A 19,681-nucleotide genomic window follows, 5' to 3' on the forward strand; every position below is an offset into this window, starting at 1 on the left:
ACACCAGCTCGGTGAATCCATTCACGTTTCATATGCAGTAAACATTTTGTTGGGTTGGCATGGTCTTTCAGAGGACAAAGAGGTAAGCCATTTTTATATTTTTAACTTCTTTTTTTAGCGTAACGTTGTGCCGTACTGCTTCCGTCTGAAAATGAATGACCTGAAAAGAATTACAATGGTATCTGACTGCCACTGGTACTGTTTCTGTTATATATATATATAACTTTAGTAAGGGGGAAGTGTAAATAAATTATAGAATTAAGATTTGTTATCAATGAAAAAATTAAAAGTGTTCGTTGGCTGTCACTGAGTAGCATTTGCGATCGCTACACAAAGCTAACTAAATTAGCCCCAAGAACGGTCAGAGACGTAAGACAACCAGAGGATATATAAGAAAGACAGGGCTGATGGTAAAGGATAGCTTGTTGAAACAGGAGAATGTCATTGTCAGTCGCGTCGATAAAAAAGCTAAAGCTATGCTTAGGTCGGCTCGTTTTTTCCGTCTTTTTCAGCCTTCGACACTAAAGCCATCTCTTTAATTGAACATTTTTATGTACTTCCACATCTTTGCCAGTCAATTTGGCACCAGGCACATCATTTTCGGAGAGAATTGGTAAGTTTAGCTCTGTAAACATCTCCTTCGTACACGATTTCCATTCATTTCCTATTAGGGACAAACGGTGGCTTTGTCCCTACTTAGCAACAGTAGGTAATGTCATGAATATTAATGAACGGAAGTGACGTATTGCTTGCCATTGATGGCAACAGACGTCCGTTATGATTGATGGTTGTATATTGGCCTTGTATTTCAATGATTTAATGGGAAGTTTTTGGTCAAATTCAGTGATTTCTTTTAATGCTTTTTAATTTTTTTGTGGTCGATGGGTATTGGAGACTGGGGCAATGCGAGAATTAAAAAAAAAAAAATTTTTTTTACATTTGCTCTCCTCTAAGTAAGCTACAGTGGTATGAAAAAGTATCTGAACCTTTTGGAATTTCTCACATTTCTCCATAAAATGTGATCTGATCTTTGTCAAAATCACACAGATGAAAAAACAGTGTCTGTTTTAACTAAAACCATCCAAACGTTTATAGGTTTTCATTTTTTCATAATGAGGATAGTATGCAAACAATGACAGAAGGGGGGAAAATAGCAAGTGAACCATCACATTTGATATTTTGTGCAAATGTTGAGAATGTTAGAATCCTAACAGGTAGCTTGACAATAAGATAATTCGTTATGAATGTCAGAATAGTAACAGCATCCTCGGGTTTGGTCGGGTAAACACATTTTTTAAACACATCAAAGCAACTCAACGCAAACGCAACTCAAGATCTTGTACACCACAATTACATATCAAATATCATAACATTTTTCAACCGGTGTGCCGTGAGAGATCGTCAGGTGTGCCGCGAGAAATCATCCAATATTGCTTATTTTTAATTATTATTATTTTCTTTTAACGTCGTCAGGCGGAGTTGCAATGGGGAGGAACTAAGGGAGTAGGTAGAAGGGTATTGCTCGTGTCACGTTCAAGAACTGCTCGGATTTCAAGCCATCAGCCCACTTGGTGTGTTCTTCAATATGAAGCACTGCAAGAGTGTGTAAATAAATAGAAGCAAGGAAGCACCTGTCTAATTTACTCTGAAGGAATCTGATCCTTCAGCCAGACTGCCGGAATCACGTCAGCCATACCGCCGGACCCGAGCTGGGGCAGCTCCAGAGATCCGTGCCGACGAAACCCTGACAACCTGACCAAAAGGCCAAACTCCACGCGTTCACCTTAATCTTAACCCCCTTTACTGACTCCATTTTGAAAGCTGGAAAAAGGCTACGAAACACAAGTCGACAATTTATTCAGGTCGACAGCGATCAAACGGCAAGGCGAAACAGAAACGGACTCAGGCGCGGAGGCAGACTCGTTCTAAGGTCACCAAATCACAAGTCAACAAAAGGTTCCTGAGAAAATATGACAATGCTTAGTTAAACATTCAGTCTTTTGAAGGCTCTCACGGGAGGGTCAGGAAGGAGGGTGTGCTTAGGATAATCCAACGCAGTTTGGGCTGTTTAGTTCGTTGGTCACAGTTGCTGAGTCACCGTTACTGGGGCAACTATAGTGGGAGATTTTGCCCGCCTCAGCATCAAAGGGGCTCAGTCGTGTTATCATTTGAAGATCGGGCGTTCTCCGGTGTTCTTTGTGTCGGGACAGGACATCCCGCCATTTGTTCTGGACTGTCCGGAAGAACTGACGTGGAGACGTTGGCTTGTGGATGTTTTGCCTATCACCTGTTAGTCAGCATCAATCTTGCTCAGTCAGCTGCATGACGCACACATTGGGCTTCCATGATCAGAAGGTCTCATGTATCTCTTATACCATTGTTTAAGGAAAAGAAGCAGAATAAAGGGCATATGTGCTATTTATTTCATATTGGGTGTGTTAGAGTAATATAAACAGTCAAACAATAAATACGAGAAACGATACTATTCCCTGATTGATTATATTAAGTGCGTTAGAGTAATCCAAACAGTCGATCGGCAAATACTAGAGATGTCCCGATCGATCGGGATGCTGAGATCGGGTCCGATCACGTGATTTTCAAAGTATCGGAATCGGCAAAAAAATATCAGCCATGCCTTTTTTTAATATATATACTGTATATTTTTTCATTAAATCGTTTTCTAATTGTATTTAACGTTACGGACATAATATGTTACACTCATCCAGTCTTTAGCTTAGGCTTAAGGTAGGGTTATCAAATTTCTCCCGATAACGGCGGTAATTAATTTTTTCAAAAATGCATCACGTTAAAATATTTAACGCAATTAATGCATGCGTTGCACGACCCACTCACGCATTGTCGCGCTTAATCTGTAATGGCGCCGTTTTACCAATATAGAGAGAGAAAAGGCAGCGTAAAATGAGTAGAGTGAATTTTGGCAGCCTTTGGAGCCTTTTTTTATTTGGCTAAAGCCTTACAATCCCTCTTCCTACGATTAGAAATATCATGGGAAGCAAGGTAGCAAATGATCTTTTTCTTCACACCTTGTATTATTTCCCAACGCAGAGAAGATATATCAATTGGTAGCACTACGCACAGTCATGGTTCCACTTCCCATCATGCATTTGGGCATGGCTACAGTACCATTTACTGAAAGCTCAACAAATACACTAGATGGCAATATTTAGTCACAATATACAAAGTCACAAGTCTTTCTATCCGTGGATCCCTCTCACAGAAAGAATGTTAATAATGTAAATGCCATCTTGAGGATTTATTGTCATAATAAACAAATACAGTACTTACAGTGGGGAGAACAAGTATTTGATACACAGTCAATGGGAAAACCCATTGGCAGTGTATCAAATACTTGTTCTCCCAACTGTATGTACTGTATGTTGAATGTATATATTCGTCCGAGTTTTATTCATTTTTTTCTTAATGCATTGCCAAAATGTATATGATCGGGAAAAATTATCGTGAATGATTGGAATTGACTCGGGAGCAAAAAAAAAAAAAAGCAATCGGATCGGGAACTATCGGGATCGGCAGATACTCAAACTAAAATGATCGGGATCGGATCGGGAGCAAAAAAACATGATCGGAACCACCCTAGTAAATACGAGAAAAAGATACGATTCCCTTCAACTCCAAATGTAAGCATTGGTCTCATGTGTGACGCAGGGACAAAGTTTGTCGCTGTCAGTGACGTTTCCACGGTTAAATCTTCGTTTATCAGTGTCCACATGATGGCGCCACAAACGCAGAATTTGCACATCTTCACTTTAGACGCAGTTTTTAAGAACCTGTGCGTGTCGATGATAGGTCAAACCGTAGATGAAGTTCTTTTTAGCAAATAAATTGCTACGTGTAAACATGGCGTAATTATCATTGAGCAAGATACTGACCTCCTGGTGCTGCGTCACCAGTAAGTGGATGGGGATGTAGTGTGAAGCGCTTTGAGGGACTTGAAGGTGGAAAGGAGATATAATTCTATTTACTATAATAAATCCTGTCTATTTTCTTCATACAGGTGATGCAAATGTTTAAAGGCTGTCGAAGAGAAGACGCAGCCCCTCATATTTACAGCATGGCCCAGTCTGCCTATAGGAAGCTCTTGACCACTCGCCAGGATCAGTCCATCGTCTTACTGGGCAAAAGCGGCAGCGGCAAGACTACAAACTGTCAACACATCATTCAGTACCTGGTCACTATTGCGGGCAGCACCAACAAAACTTTCTCCAGTAGGTTGGAACGAAGTAAAAGTACTTTGTTACTGTACATTTTTATGTAGCTGTACTTTACTTGAGTACAAATATGAAGTGGTACTTTTTACTTCAGTACAATTTGCAGCACGTACGCTTCTTTTTACTCCTCTACTTTTCAAATAATGTCACCTGCGTTAAATGTTACTTTTATTTGTTGTTTTTCTCTCGTTGTGAATTGATACTTTTGTTTTCATGCCTTCAGCATAATTGATAAACCTCGTGCAACTATACTGTTACTAAGCACTAGAGGGAGCAACACGAGTACAAGCGAGGTGAATAAGATACTGAACAATAAAAAACAACAGTGAGAGCAGCGCACCTTCAAATGGGTGTCTTCAATAATAAAACTTCAAACAGTATCTTATTTTTTATGTTACGTTATTAATATGACATGTTCTGTCCCCACTTTTGACAATTTGTAAAGCTGTATGTAAATTTAGTGGATTAAAAAATTATTCTAGGGCTTTGCTCGGTGGAGATACAGATCTGCCCAGGTGGGTTTGGGGACATTTGGGGGACATGTCCTGGGCATATCAGGTCATTTGGGGGGCGGGTCCTGGTCATAACAAGTCATTTGGGGACATTCGGGCGTGTCCTGGTCATATCAAGTCATTTGGGGACATTTGTTTTTTTGCCATTGGAAATGAATGGGAAATTTGGACGTCCATGGCCGTCAATGGCATTGACTTACATTTGCAATGGTATCCAAGTACATAGGCATCAATAGAATTGACAAAAATGGCCGTCAATGTCATCAAACAAAGTAAATGCCATTGCAGATTAATTGGAAATTTGGACCTCCTTGGCCGTCAAAGCCCTAGATAGTTAGCCTAATTTTCCTAACAAATGTCCGCTAGCTTAAATGCTACGAGTGCTAATGTATTTACAATTCTCATAGCAAATCACTCACACATAACTCCACAAGCTGTAGCTCTAAACTTAATTTCAAATACATACACAGAACTGCATTAGCTGAAACAACTTACAGCCTTATGTGGGCCTAACTAGAGCGTATCCATGTCAAACGAGAGTTTGCTCCTCAGTCATAAGGCAACCGTGCAGCCAGACCCAACGCTGCCACCAGAAGACAGTGTATCCTCCATCATTAAACAAAACACAATACTTTTGGACTTTTTGGATAGTTATTTTGAGACTTACGGGTACTTAAAGGGTTCATTTCCATGGAAATTCAGTTTACTACGCCAGAGTAGGGAGCGGAACTTGTTTGTAACTTTTACTTTTTACATGTAAAGTAAGTTTTAAAGCAAGTGCTTTTGTACTACTTTTCTTAGATACTTGTACTTAATTTTTTGCCCCTGTATATGTACTTCATCTACCACTGTCACAATGTCATTTATGATACTCTGATTTGTCCCTAGTGGAGAAATGGCAGGCGGTGTACACCGTTTTGGAAGCATTTGGCAATGCGTCTAGTTGTATGAACGGGAATGCCAGTCGTTTCTCCCATATTGTTTCTCTGGATTTTGACCAGACGGGCCTATTGACCTCAGCCTCCATTCAGGTATTTTCTTTATTAGCGCTATGTCTTTTATTTAGTGTCGGGTTGAGCGTTCCCTCTTATTTCTTTTGATTTGCAGACAATGCTCCTGGAGAAGATGAGGGTGACAAGAAGACCTGAGGGCGAGTCCACTTTTCACGTGTTTTACTACCTACTGGCCGGAGTCGACAGCTCCCTTAGGTATGGATGACTACTGACGGACCAGCTGAATACACAGTTTCATAAAGGCGGACTCTGTCTCATCCGTCACGGTGATATACACTCACCGGACAGAATATTAGGCACACTGTCAAAAGATAGTATGATGTGGCAAATTCTGATTGGATTCCCAAGACAGTATCTTTTTCAATTTCAGACCATAGTGTCTGGTTTTGTTCCACTGCCAGTGAATGTATTGTAGTGGCTTGTGAAAAGCTAACGTCTTATTCTTTCATTAGAACGGAGCTTCACCTCAACCACTTTGCTGAAAATAATGCTTTTGGGATCACGCCTCAGACAAAGGTAGAGAGAAAATAATTTTCTTTTTCTGTAATAGAATGCTATGTTTCAGCAGACTCTTTTTGTTGTTTTTCCCCAATGTCATTTTTCATTGATTTCACTGATTATAATCCTTAAAAGGAACATTGAATTTACACCCTGGCGTTGTTGTTTTCCTCAACGATGGAAGTGCAACAATTAATCGGTTAATCGACAACTAATCGATGAGCAAATGAATCAAACAACTATTTGTATTAGGGCTGTCAAACGATTACAATTTTTAATGGAGTTAAGCACAGCTTAAAAATTAATTCATCGTAACTGATCGCAATTCAAACCATCTATAAAATATGCCATATTTTTCTGTAAATTATTGTTGGAATGGATTTATACAAGACGGATATATACATTCAACCTACTGTACATAAGTACTGTATTTGTTTATTATGACAATAAACCAACAAGATGGCATTAACATTATTAACATTCTGTTAAAGCGATGTATGGATAGAAAGACTTGTAGTTCTTAAAAGATAAATGTTAGTACAAGTTATAGAAATTTTATATAAAAAAACCCTTCTTAATGTTTTCGTTTTAATTTGTAAAATTTTCAATCAAAAAACTAGTAGCTCGCCATTGTTGATGTCAATAATTACACAATGCTCGTGGTGCTGAACCCCAATAAAATCACTCGCACCCAAGCGCCAGCAGAGGGCGACAAAACACAAAAAAAACACAAGTAACAAATGGACATGACACTGTGCTGTCATTTTAATAAGTGGGTTAAATGGGTCAAATATTTTAACGTGATTAATTCAAAAAATGAATTACCGCCCGTTAACACGATAATTTTGACAGACCTAATTTGTATAATCAATTAATCGTTTAGGACCTTCTTCTTGTCTAAATTCTTAAATTAAAACCATAGACTTCATACCCTGTTGACATGACACAGGGAACGGGGCCGATTCATAGGGGGCCTATTTTGAAAAACTGCAAATTCAAATATTTTCAAAACCAAAGGTGCCAGCGACCTAAAACCAAAACAGGCACCTACCTTAGCCGTATATGAGTCTCCATGAGCAGTGGCATAAAAAAAAAATTCAAAGTCGTTCCCGAATAAAATCCCGCTAAATTATTTTTATATAAGTATAACAAAACTTAAAATGGCTATAATAGTCTCAGATTTTAAACTGGCTGCACAAAAATCACCAAATGCAGAGATAATCACCTATATTTTCAGGCTCAACAGCAATATTTAACATATGTAAGTTTTTGCCTAAAATACCAACTAATTTTTCTTTGATTTACTGCATGTTTTCAACAGCTAATCGATCACTCAATTTTCACATCAGAAACTTAATACTTGAGGAAAACATGCAGAATCAATTTTAGATAATATGTAAATAGATTATTAATAAGTTCTATATACAATCACAACTTATTATAGAATAGAATAGCCCTTTATTATCATTATAGACTATATATTGTTCATGAATTTGGCTAGCGGCCGCCTGGCGAAACAGAATAAATGAAGCATGGAAGACGAAACCCAAAGAATGTTGATGAACTCTGAAAGGTATGCAAGACTGCTTTCTTTGATGTTCCTGATGACTTCATCAATGAATTGTATGAATCCTTGCCGAACCGCATGGAAGTCATACAAAATATTAAATTTGGATCTCACAGCACCACTACTTAATTCGCTTATGTTATGTAACATGTTTTTGTATTTGAAGTACATTTTTTTGTTCAATTTTCACAGTGCTTTCTGTAGGCGACAAAACTTTTGTCTTGCCAAAATTTGACCTATAAATGATCAATCTTTTTTCAGTGAAACAAATATAGTTTTGTACATTCAACATCATTTGGGAGGGTCTTCGCTTTCATATGAGCCATTTCTGAAACCAATGAATAATTAAAAGTCAAGTTATTAGCAATTGTTTCTACAGAATGGATAAGCGACAAGACTTTTGTCAGGGACTGTATGACTAAGACTAACAAGTACTTTCATCCAAAAGACTAAGACGAAAATTAAAAAGGCTGCTAGCACTGTCACAAAACTGCTCGACTCTGGCTTGCTTAAGGGCACATCGACAGTAACAGGAAGCATATACAGTGGTACCTCTACATACGAAGTTAATCCATTCCAGGACCTTGTTTGTAAGTCGAAATGGTCGCATGTCGAGCAGGATTTTCCGATAGGAATACATTATAATTCCATGAATTCGTTCCACAGCCCAAAAACCTTCACTAAATCCTTAAAAAATACTGCTGGTACTATTACAAATGGTAATTACACATAGCAAAACAAATAAATTATAAATCAAAATCGGAATCATAATAATAATAATAAATTCCTGTATTAATGTAACGAATCGGGTTCTAATGTGGCGGACGTTTTTTGCTGACCCTGAACGCACCGCGGGGCTGACGTGCCAGAGACAGACCGGTGAGCTTGAGTTTCACTTTCACTTTGAATGTTTTCTTGAGAACACCGTCAATTGCGGCAGACAGAAGGTGTTTTTGTTTTGAATAAGTTGTGAAATAAATGATAAAAATGTGGCGAAGTTGGCGATTTCTCTGGAGATGTTACCACAATAAGAATTGTCAGCTTAACTTATAAAGACTGGCGAACGATGGTCGGAGGAGGACCGTGGAGATGTATTGTTGAGCCATTTTACGGATGCCCACCCTACGCTCATATTTTTCTGTCATTTGCATCTTCATTTAGAAGGTAAGCGTCAACTTTTTCCTTGTTTCACCACCTGTACCAACCTTTTCTGAAACCAGTGTTGATTTGTCACACAAGAAAATCCGCCGTGCATTCGTCTGCGGTGCTGCCATTGTCGTCGTATTTCGAGCATGTCGTCGGATGTAGAAACAAATGGCGAGTCAAATTTTACGTCGGATGTCGAAAAGTTGGTGTGTCGAAGCGATCGTATGTAGAGGTACCACTGTACTACTGCTCATCCAACATCATGGAATTTTTTATTTCCATCCAAGCCAAATTCTCATCAATCGTCATCCTCTCGATAAATATTGATCTGAAAACAACACGCTCTCTCATGGCCCTTTAGCCAAGCCATAAACATTGAAACTAAACCTAAACAAATATTTCTTTCTGTAATTTGTGATGCGATATATCCATCAGCTGGAGGACAAGCAACGGGCATCCCAGTACTTTTCCAAGCTGCAAGCAGCCATGAGGGTTCTGGGGGTCAGTTCTGACGAACAAAGAGCTTTATGGCTCGTCCTGGGGGCCATCTACCATCTGGGAGCTGCCGGGGCGACCAAAGGTATGGTTTCTGAAAGATGATCATATACAGTGGGGCAAATAATTGTGAAAGTTCTCCCATTTGAAAATATTAGAGAGGCCTGTAATTGTCAACATGGTTAAACCTCAACCATGAAAGACAGAATGTGGAAAAAAAAAAACAGAAAATCACATTGTTTGATTTTTAAAGAATTTATTTGCAAATCATGGTGGAAAATAAGAATTTGGTCAATACCAAAAGTTCATCTCAGTACTTTGTTATGTACCCTTTGTTGGCAATAACGGAGGCCAAACGTTTTCTGTAACTCTTCACAAGCTTTTCACACACTGATGCTGGTATTTTGGCCCATTCCTCCATGCAGATCTCCTCTAAAACAGTGATGTTTTGGGGCTGTCGTTGGGCAACACTCCCTCCACAGATTTTCTATGTGGTTGAGCTCTGGAGACTGGCTAGGCCACTCCAGGACCTTGAAATGCTTCTTACGAAGCCACTCCTTTGTTGCCCTGGCTGTGTGCTTGGGGATCATTGTCATGCTGAAAGACCTAGCCACGTCTCATATTCAATGCCCTCGCTGATGGAAGAAGATTTTCACTCAAAATCTCTCGATACATGGCCCCATTCATTCTTTCCTTTACACAGATCAGTCGTCCTGGTCCCTATGCAGAAAAACAGCCCCAAAGCATGATGTTTCCACCCCCATGCTTCACAGTGGGTATGGTGTTCTTCGGATGCAATTCAGTATTCTTTCTCCTCCAAACACGAGAACCTGTGTTTCTACCAAAAAGTTCTATTTTGGTTTCATCAGACCATAACACATTCTTCCAGTCATCTTCTGGATCATCCAAATGCTCTCAAGCAAACCGCAGACGGGCCTGGACGTGTACTGGCTTTAGCGGGGGGACACGTCTGGCAGTGCAGGATTTGAGTCCCTGGCGGCGCATTGTGTTACTGATAGTAGCCTTTGTTACTGTAGTCCAAGCTCTCTGTAGGTCATTCACTAGGTCCCCCGTGTGGTTCTGGGATTTTTGCTCACCGTTCTTGTTATCATTTTGACGGCACGGGGTGAGATCTTGCATGGAGCCCCAGATCGAGGGAGATTATCAGTGGTCTTGTATGTCTTTCATTTTCTAATAATTGCTCCCACAGTTGATTTCTTTACACCGAGCGTTTTACCTATTGCAGATTCAGTCTTCCCAGCCTGGTGCAGGGCTACAATTTTGTCTCTGGTGTCCTTCGAAAGCTCTTTGGTCTTGGCCATAGTGGAGTTTGGAGTGTGACTGACTGAGGTTGTGGACAGGTGTCTTTTATACCGATAATGAGTTAAAACAGGTGCCATTAATACAGGTAACGACGAGTGGAGCCTCATTAGACCTTGTTTGAATAAGTTAGACTTCTTTGAAAGCCAGAAATCTTGCTTGTTTGTAGGTGACCAAATACTTATTTCCCACTCTAATTTGGAAGTAAATTCTTTACAAATCAAACAATGTGATTTTCATTTTTTTTTTCTACATTCTGTCTCTCATGGTTGAGGTTTCCCATGTTGACAATTACAGGCCTCTCTAATCTTTTCAAGTCTGAGAACATGCACAATTGGTGGTTGACTAAATACTTATTTGCCCCATTGTCATTTTGCATTCAAAGAAACGCTGGAGATGTGCTGTTCTCGTAACCAAAATGAATCCGATCACAAAAACAACAATTTAAAAAATAGGTTGCCATTTTGTAATACAAATGTACCATAGAAAAAGAAAAGCAGGGAATTTCACCATGATGTTTGAGCTCTATTTTGGAAGCTAGGTTTTTATGATGAAACCCTGAGTAAGACTTGTTTTTCTTGATTTAATAGAATAAGTAGGAATCTCTTTGAAAACCTGGGGGTTTAGAGGTCGTATTTACTTGGTTATTTTTCCACTTTATCTGTAAAAGAACTGTTATTATATGCATTTTTATATTTAAAAAACACAGCTTGTCAGTACATTACATATAAACATTTGCAACTCAGCATTGTAGCACAAGGGGGCAGCAATGATCTCTAATCTGCGGAGACTAATTCGAGGGAACGTGGACATGAATACAAGGCACAATAATGTGTAATCATGACTACTGTGCTTATTATTTTTTTTCCAGCAGTACTCATTAGTCGTGCCAAATAAAATTTGCACTCACTGATATGAAACCAGAGTAAGAAATGTGTGGTAGAAAGCACCTATCAAGGCAAATATGCAATATTTAGGTTGTACAGATACGTCTTCATGCCTGTGCAATCCTCCTGCTTATTACCGGCCCGGCGGGGGATCTGTCAGCTGGATAAAATCTACTTGCGCCACGACTACTTCTCTCCCTGTGTGAATTCTACGGTCTCAAGTCTGAGAAGATCAATTCAGAGGCCATTAAAAACTGACGTCGGCGCAAATATCAGCAGCGCTCGGCTAGATTTGTAGTTTGAATAGAAACTTGTTTTTTATTGTTGGAGTGTAATGGCTGAAGATGATGGCTGGCATCCTGTGAAAGTCATGTGTGATATTTGTATTCATGCCCAAGACGGTTTAATGCATGCTGTGTGATTCGCTTTACGGTGAAAAAGGACGTTTACCAAAGCTGGCTTAACATAGCAGAATGCTATGATGGCTATTTGAGCTCCCTAATATTTTATTTACAGTAAAAGATTGATTAATATCATGTAATACAGTGATCCCTAAAAAATCTGAAGTAGAAGCAGAGCTTATTGACATTAACTCCTTCAGACCTGAGCATGCTGGGACATGGCGCGTTAGCGTCTCTAAATCGATAAATACACTGAATGTACTGTAGATGCTATTGCCACTTCTGGGAGATGATTGGACAAACGTTGGCCATTATAATCAAATCATAAGGTTTAGCACGCCCTCTTTGCTATTTTTGCCTGTTTAAAAATGGCTGAGCGCAACTTCAAAAAGGCAAACCAAAGTGCTAATTTCTCATTACAAACAATGTAACATTAAAAATAACCAATAAAAGCATGAAATATCCCCAGCCAAAAACTTGACTTGAGTAGAATATAAATGAGCACAGATTTTTTTCCCCAGCAGAAAAATACTATTTAACTCTTTCACTCCCAGCCATTTTCACCAGAGCAAGGCCGTTCGCTCCCGGCCGTTTTTTCTGGATTTTGACTGATTTTGCAAGGCCCACAGAAAATTCTGTTCTATTGCTATATAAACTTTGAACCCACCAAAAGAAAGATTGGACTCTCTTCTTTCAGCAGGAAAAAAAAGTAAGTTCGTATCTTTTTCCATTCTTTAGAAATCAGCATTAGAAAATAGCTTAGTTTGAGCAATTTTCCAATTTATGATGAAAAAACGGAGAAAATTAGCTTTTTGTAAACGCATACATTTCAAACATAACTTTGACTTTAACAAAGCTATTTTTTGCATTAGTTACATCCCAAACATCTGAATAATGTTTTCCTTTTACAAAATACTATGAACAACCAGACAAATAGAGCTTTAGATAGAATAGTAACAATTTATTCACACACAACGACTGAGAGATGACGGTTTGTCGCCGAGATGACGCCGTTGTCGCCACGTCAGCTGTGTAAACTTTTCCCTCATCGTTGTCTGTCTCACAAAAATGGATTATTTTTGCATTTCTGCGGGGTCTGCTAGGCGAGCCGCGGGGGGTTTCACTCGTTTTGCACGATCGTCCAGCGCCTGGTGTCCCAGGCGTCCTCTCGTTGTTTTGTCCGGAAGGAGCGCCGCCTGGGCTCAATCCGCCAGCGCTTTGACAATGCTGGCCGGCCGTTCACTGCTGTTGAATCGGCTTGTCTAGTCTTCCAAAATGCGTTACTGCCCTCCAGTGGCCAGTTTTATTGCTTTAAAATTGGTTTGGAGCGTTTTTCTTTGTTTCTCAGATACAGCGGAAGCTATATATGCTTCTTATTAAAAAAAACGCAAAAGACGTATAAATACGGTTGCGGGACAGTTGAGCATTTAAAAATAAAACGTATTTATACGGTTCCGGGAGCAAATGAGTTAATATTTAAAAAGGTAGTCCACCCGATGTCTTGCCTGAGCAGTCCACTGTCAGACAAAGCCAAGGCAGCCCTGCCCTGCAAACACTCAAGATGCTAATTGGAGCAATCTAACTCTGTGGTTTTGCGAGTGTGAATGGCAATGACTAATGAGGACCTAAATGCTCACAAAAAATATGCTGATTAGGGTCAGATGACCCTTCTTTGGATCCGCCTTTGGTAGTTCTAGTCTAGACTGCCTGTTCCCTGCAGTGCTGCTGGATTACAAATGTTACTCTTCATACTACAATTATCGACATTGTTGGAGGCAGTCTCTCAGGTCCTGCGTGTGTTCGTTTTAAATTCAGGTGAGACGGCTAGACTGGATTGCAAAGTAAAAGACTGACTGGAGGCAAGAGATCATTATTGCGCAGTTTTAAATTCAGAAATTTTTGGGTGCATTCAATGACAGAACAAAGCTGTGTAAAGAAAATGCGCGCCGAACAGAGAGCTCGGCGTTGCTTATATTGTACTTTAAAGGAGGTGTGTCTGTTTGGTGATTAACTCGTCATGCAAAATAGGTCGTGAGCCTTGCTGGTTGGCAGTTAAAAGTCCATGATTATCTGAGGCAAAACTAACTGTCAGCGGTTTTCTGTGAAAAACAACTGGTCATGCTTGCAAGCATATCAGAAGATTGCTTTAAGCGAGATGTATACTGACTTCAACATGCAATGGTAAGTTTAATAACTTAATCCCGAAAACATAGCCAACAGTATTGATTGCGTGGGTCGTCGGTGATTCCCATGTGTGCACATGCTAAATAGTAGCCAATGACTTGCGCTAGCATAGCCACTCCGGAGCCCTCGAACTAAGAAATAACTCACAAACTTTACGGAATTTGTTAAAATTTACTCTGACCACTAATTAAACCCCTACTAACTCGAAGGTTAAACCTTATGCCAAATATTCTGAACTTCCACTTTAAAGTATGAAAGTAATAACAGTTTTTCGGCCACCGGGGGGCACTGTCCTCCCTGCCCCCCTGCTCAGTCTCCACCTATGGTCAAAGCTTTTTAACTCATTCACTCCCAGCCATTGTCACCGGTGCAACCCCCTTCGCTCCCGGCCGTTTTACTGGATTTTGACTGATTTTGCAAGGTCCACAGAAAATTCTGTTCTATTGCTATATAAACATAGAACCCACCAAAAGAACAATTACTCTCTTCTTCGCAGGAAAAAAAGTTAGTTCATATCTTTTTCCATTCTTTAGAAATCAGCATATCAAAATAGCTTAGTTTGAGAAATTTTCCAATTTCTCATGAAAAAAAAAACTGACAAATTGAGCTTTTTGTGAAAGCATACGTTTCAAACATAACTGACTTTAACACAGCTATTTTTTGCTTTACTTACATCCCAAACATTCAATTCAATTCAATTTTATCTGTACAGCCCTATATCACAACAAGGTTGTCTCAAAGGGCTTTGCAGAGGCAATATGATACACAGTCAGAAACAGCAGATGAAATAAATAAAGTTCAAGTCCTGGGCATCCCCCATCCTTAGACCCTCCATGTCGGCAAGGAAAAACTCCAAAAACTCTTTGGGGAAAAAATCAGAAACCTTGGGGAGTACCACAGTCAGGAGAGATCCACTCCCAGGCAGATAAGACAAGATGCACCAGGACTGCTAATGGGAATTAGCAGATGGAGTTACAGTTTGTAAAGATGCAATAATGGAGCAAGAAGAGGTCCATCTAGCCAGATAAGACGGGGGGGCAACGAAGACGTCCATTTAGCCAGGGGTCCGGATGGTCAGGAGGCTGCGGCTGAAAAATAGCCCCTCCCCAGAGGGGAGAGGGTAAAGGGGACACTGGGTGACTAGTGATGAAGAGACTAGTCAACTAGGTATTAAAATGAGAAAATAGAGATAAAGTAAGACAAGTGGTAGGTAGAGTGAGAAAAAGGAGATAGGACTCAGTGGCTGTACTTCCCCCAGCATTATAGCCTAAGTGCAGCTTAGACTGAACTGTGAGTCTAGTCCGATTTCAACTAGCTTGAACATAAGCTTTGTCGAATAGGAACGTTTTTAGTCTAATCTTAAATATACAGACTGTCTCGGCTTCTTTAATACTAGCTGGAAGCTGATTCCATAAAACAGGTGCTTGGTGACTAAAAGCTCTAGCTCCTACTGTACTTTTAGAAACCCTGGGAACTACCAGTAGACCTGCATTCTGAGAATGGAGTGTTCTGTTGGGGGGGTATGGAACCAGAGCATCGGTAAGATAAGATGGCCCCAACCCATTAATGGTCTTAAATGTAAGAAGGAGGATTTTAAATTTAATTCTAAACTCGACTGGAAGCCAGTGAAGGGCCTGGAGCACAGGGGTGATGTGCTCGCTTCTATTAGTTCCTGTTAAAAGTCTTACTGCCGCATTCTGGACTAGCTGAAGACCTTTTAGAGAACTTTTAGGACAAGCTGCAAGTAGGGAGTTAGAGTAATCCAATCTAGATGTAACGAACGCGAAGAAACATCTGAATAATGTTTTCCTTTTACAAAGTAACATAAACAACAAGACAAATAGAGCTTTTGATAGCAAAGTAACAATTTATTTACACATAACTAACTGAGAAATGACACTGTTGTGGCCGCGACAGCCGGGTAAACTTTTCCCTCATCGCCGCCTGTCTCATAAAGCGAGCAGCACGGACTCAACGGCATCCTCCGCTGCACTGGTGGTCCCGGTCGTTCTGCTCGGTCGTCCAGCGCCTGGCATTTTCGACGTCCATTCGATCGTCTTCCGCCGTCTTTGTTGCCGTTGAATCGGGTTGCGGGTCTTACCAAATGCGATACTGCCCTCCAGTGGCCAGTTTTATTGCTTTGAAATGGATTTTCAGCTTTGTGCTTTGGAGCTAAATTGAATCAGAACCCAGAGATGTCTCTTGTGGAAAAAAAACATTAAAGCCGTATAAATACGTCGTTGGGGCACTGAAACAATTAAATATAGAACGTATTTATATGTTTTTGGGAGCAAATGAGTTCAAATCAGTTGAAATTGTTTTTTTTTCTAGTTTGTTAATAAATGCTTGACTCGGGCACATATTACACATAACCGTCCTTCAACTAAAAATCAACTATTTCAGGTTTTTATGATGATACACCTTCAAATACATAGTTTAGGTTACGAGAACATTCTCTTCCTCCTTCTGACCAAACATATCATACATGTGCAAATGTGTAGTTGGCAGAAGGGTTAATGAAGGTCTTTGTGCATGCTTCTCAGCCGGTAGGAAACAATTTGCACGTCACGAGTGGGCCCAGAAGGCAGCCTACCTGCTGGGCTGTACCCTGGAGGAGCTCTCCTCCTCCATCTTCAAGCACCAGGCCAAGGGCACCCTGCCCAGAAGCGGCAGCCTCCGCCAAACTTCCGAGGAAAACGGCACAGCAGAAGCAGGTACCCCCGCCACGCGTTCTCTTTGGCGTTGACATTCTTTTCCCTTCCTACTCCTCTTCGCTTCCTTCACCTGAGGGAAATTGCAGGCCGGGGAGCAAGGAAATCTTATCTTAGTAATGAATAGCGCAGCTTAACAATGGGTATTGACGGATAAGTACGCACTCTTATGTGAGGACAAGCAATTTTGGACCCTCATTGTCCTTGAAATCATAATTGTCACGCATTGATTTTTCGACGCCGTTGCCGTGGAACATTTTGAAGGACACTCCAATACTGGGCAGGTCAGAATTGACCTCGCTTTCACCCTCCGGCTTGACCTTCCGGTCTCGGATGCATTAGCGCGCTTAAAAAATATCCCCCGGGTATCATAAAACGGCGAATTTTACGAGACGGCGGAGTCAATTAGAATAACTTAACTGTCGGCGACGTGAACGTGCGCTCTTTGATACGCCCGTTTCGGGAGCGCCCGAGGCCGAAATGACACCGTTTTACCGAGATGATTCCGGAAACGATGTGAATTCTTGATGCCGTCGGGCATAATATACTCAAATATGATGCTATTATACGACCATTTTCATGCAAATGGGCTGGTGTTTTTATCCTGTATCTGCTGTGAAAAATGTTTGACTTCTCACATTTCAACTCGTGTTGATGGATGCTCGCTTTCTCATGTTATTTGAACGCTTTTCATCGTAGGATCCAAGGCGTCGGCCATGGAGTGTCTGGAGGCCGCGGCCGCCGGGCTCTACTCTGAACTCTTCACTATCCTCATCTGTTTAATCAACCGGTTTGTATTCCCTCTTTAGTTCCAAACAGGGGTGGGTAGAGTAGCCACAAAATTGACTCAAGCAGTGTTGTTAATCTTACTTTTCAAATAATTAATTTAGGGCTGTCAAAATTATCGCGTTAACGGGCGTTAATTAATTTTTAAAAATTAATCACGTTAAAATATTTGACGCAATTAACGCACATGCCCCGCTCAAACAGGACAGGAGAAGTTTTTTTGGACCGCTCATAGGCTACGTTCATACTACAGGTCTTAATGCACGAATCCGATTTTTTCGTGTTTTTCCGACTCGAGTAAGTCATTAACTTGACGGTCTGAACGTTACAGGTCGCATAGAACTGGACCATTTCAAATCCGATCTGGGTCACTTTCGTATGGGGTTCAAATCCGATCTGGGCCACATTTTTCCAGATTGTCGCGGCGGTCTGTACTGTCCAGTCTCTCAAATCGGAATTCATGCAGCAATTACGTTATCAAAAAGCGAGAGAGACGCCACGGTAGCGGTACAGCTGTGCGTTATTAGCGCCTAGCTTGCCTTGAACACGGCTTTTTAGGAGGGGTTGGACTTGACAATAGTTATTAAAAAATAAAAATGGGTTGAGGATAAGCCTGAGAATGATCGGTTTTCTGTCTGCTCCATATAAGCAATATTTTAACATTGCTTACACGGCCGAGAGTCGGGGCAAACTGCGCGTATGTTTGTGTGACATGCACGGACAGTGCGTGCATGCTATCGATCCATATACTTTGAATATAATCCTAAACTGGGATTATTAATGTCTGTTATTTGTATCCTCTTTTTTAAAAGCAAAATATGATATCCCTGGAATAATGGATGACAGCCAGCATGTGTGGTCATTTGTTTTGATGCTTTTTGCGCATGCGGGTCGTCTTGCTCAGTGCTTGTCGGACTGCAAATTAGTGCGCATGCGTAATACTTGAATGGTCTCAATGGACAAAGGCAGTCTGAACGGGCACGCCAAAAAAACAGATATGACAAAAAATCGGATTCGTGCATTAAGACCTGTAGTACGAACGTAGCCATAGAGTCTCGAGTCTTCCTATGAGCAAATCATCGCTTCACATCGAGATGGCATGACGAATCTCGCGAGTAAAACCCAGAAAATGTTTGCAATATATGACGAGGATAGCGTGGTGCTATATTTCCGTGTTCAGAGTGGTGGCGACGCTCCCTGGAAGCTACGTCATCAGGTAGCGGTCGGCAGGGCGGCGCGTCCCTCGTTGCAATTGTGTTGCTATGGCCATAACTCAAAAACTACCAGGTCAAATTTTCTTTTTTTTTTTTTTTTATGTGACTTTTTGAGACAGCGAATGATGCATTTAACACAATTCAACCGAGTAAAACACTCAAGAACGAAATCCGAAAAGCTCTCCAGCTGCCCTCTAAATCCCCGAATTTTTTATAGATAGGGATGCAAAACAGTCTTGATTCTTGGATAAAAGCCATAAAAACTGCAGTAAGCATTTATTTTCCGTAAATCTTGCGAACTATGATTTCAATGCCATAGCAGCTAATATCTCCCATTGATTTTTTTTTCACAACATTTCAAAATGCATGCATGGTACGAAAAATATAATAGTTACCTCGAATCCTCAAGCAAATCACTCCTGAGACAATCCTTCCTGTTTGTATGCGGTACTTTTTCAACAGAAATCCGGCTTCAGATCGCTGCGTGCGTGTGTATGGGGCGCCATTTGTAAAGCAGTACATGCTAAAAATTACGACATCGTTTTCTCACATTTAGCGCACAGTATTTAAAATGGTTTGACATTTTTAGTCACTTTTTTTGCACTTTTACAACGCAATTTAGCAACTTAAATATTTCGTTTTTAATAAGTTTTAGACCTGACTGTTTAAATCCAGAACCAAATATTTAATGTTAATCATA

At 40.5% G+C, this 19,681-nt stretch overlaps 1 protein-coding gene across 12 annotated transcripts in view; it reads left to right on the forward strand.

Moving 5' to 3' along the window:
• Positions 1-19,681, forward strand: part of LOC130906910 (unconventional myosin-XVIIIa-like) — a 186,793-nt gene that overhangs the window by 46,010 nt on the left and 121,102 nt on the right. For all 12 annotated transcript variants that reach the window (XM_057821611.1, XM_057821609.1, XM_057821614.1 and 9 more), the window contains 7 exons: positions 4,034-4,244; positions 5,648-5,790; positions 5,867-5,967; positions 6,225-6,288; positions 9,419-9,563; positions 16,814-16,984; positions 17,681-17,771. In XM_057821611.1, the coding sequence (XP_057677594.1) occupies positions 4,034-4,244; positions 5,648-5,790; positions 5,867-5,967; positions 6,225-6,288; positions 9,419-9,563; positions 16,814-16,984; positions 17,681-17,771 (926 nt within the window). The remainder of the gene's footprint in view (positions 1-4,033; positions 4,245-5,647; positions 5,791-5,866; positions 5,968-6,224; positions 6,289-9,418; positions 9,564-16,813; positions 16,985-17,680; positions 17,772-19,681) is intronic.

This window comes from Corythoichthys intestinalis, chromosome 18 (assembly GCF_030265065.1).
Source record: "Corythoichthys intestinalis isolate RoL2023-P3 chromosome 18, ASM3026506v1, whole genome shotgun sequence".
In the NCBI taxonomy this organism is placed as follows: domain Eukaryota; kingdom Metazoa; phylum Chordata; class Actinopteri; order Syngnathiformes; family Syngnathidae; genus Corythoichthys; species Corythoichthys intestinalis.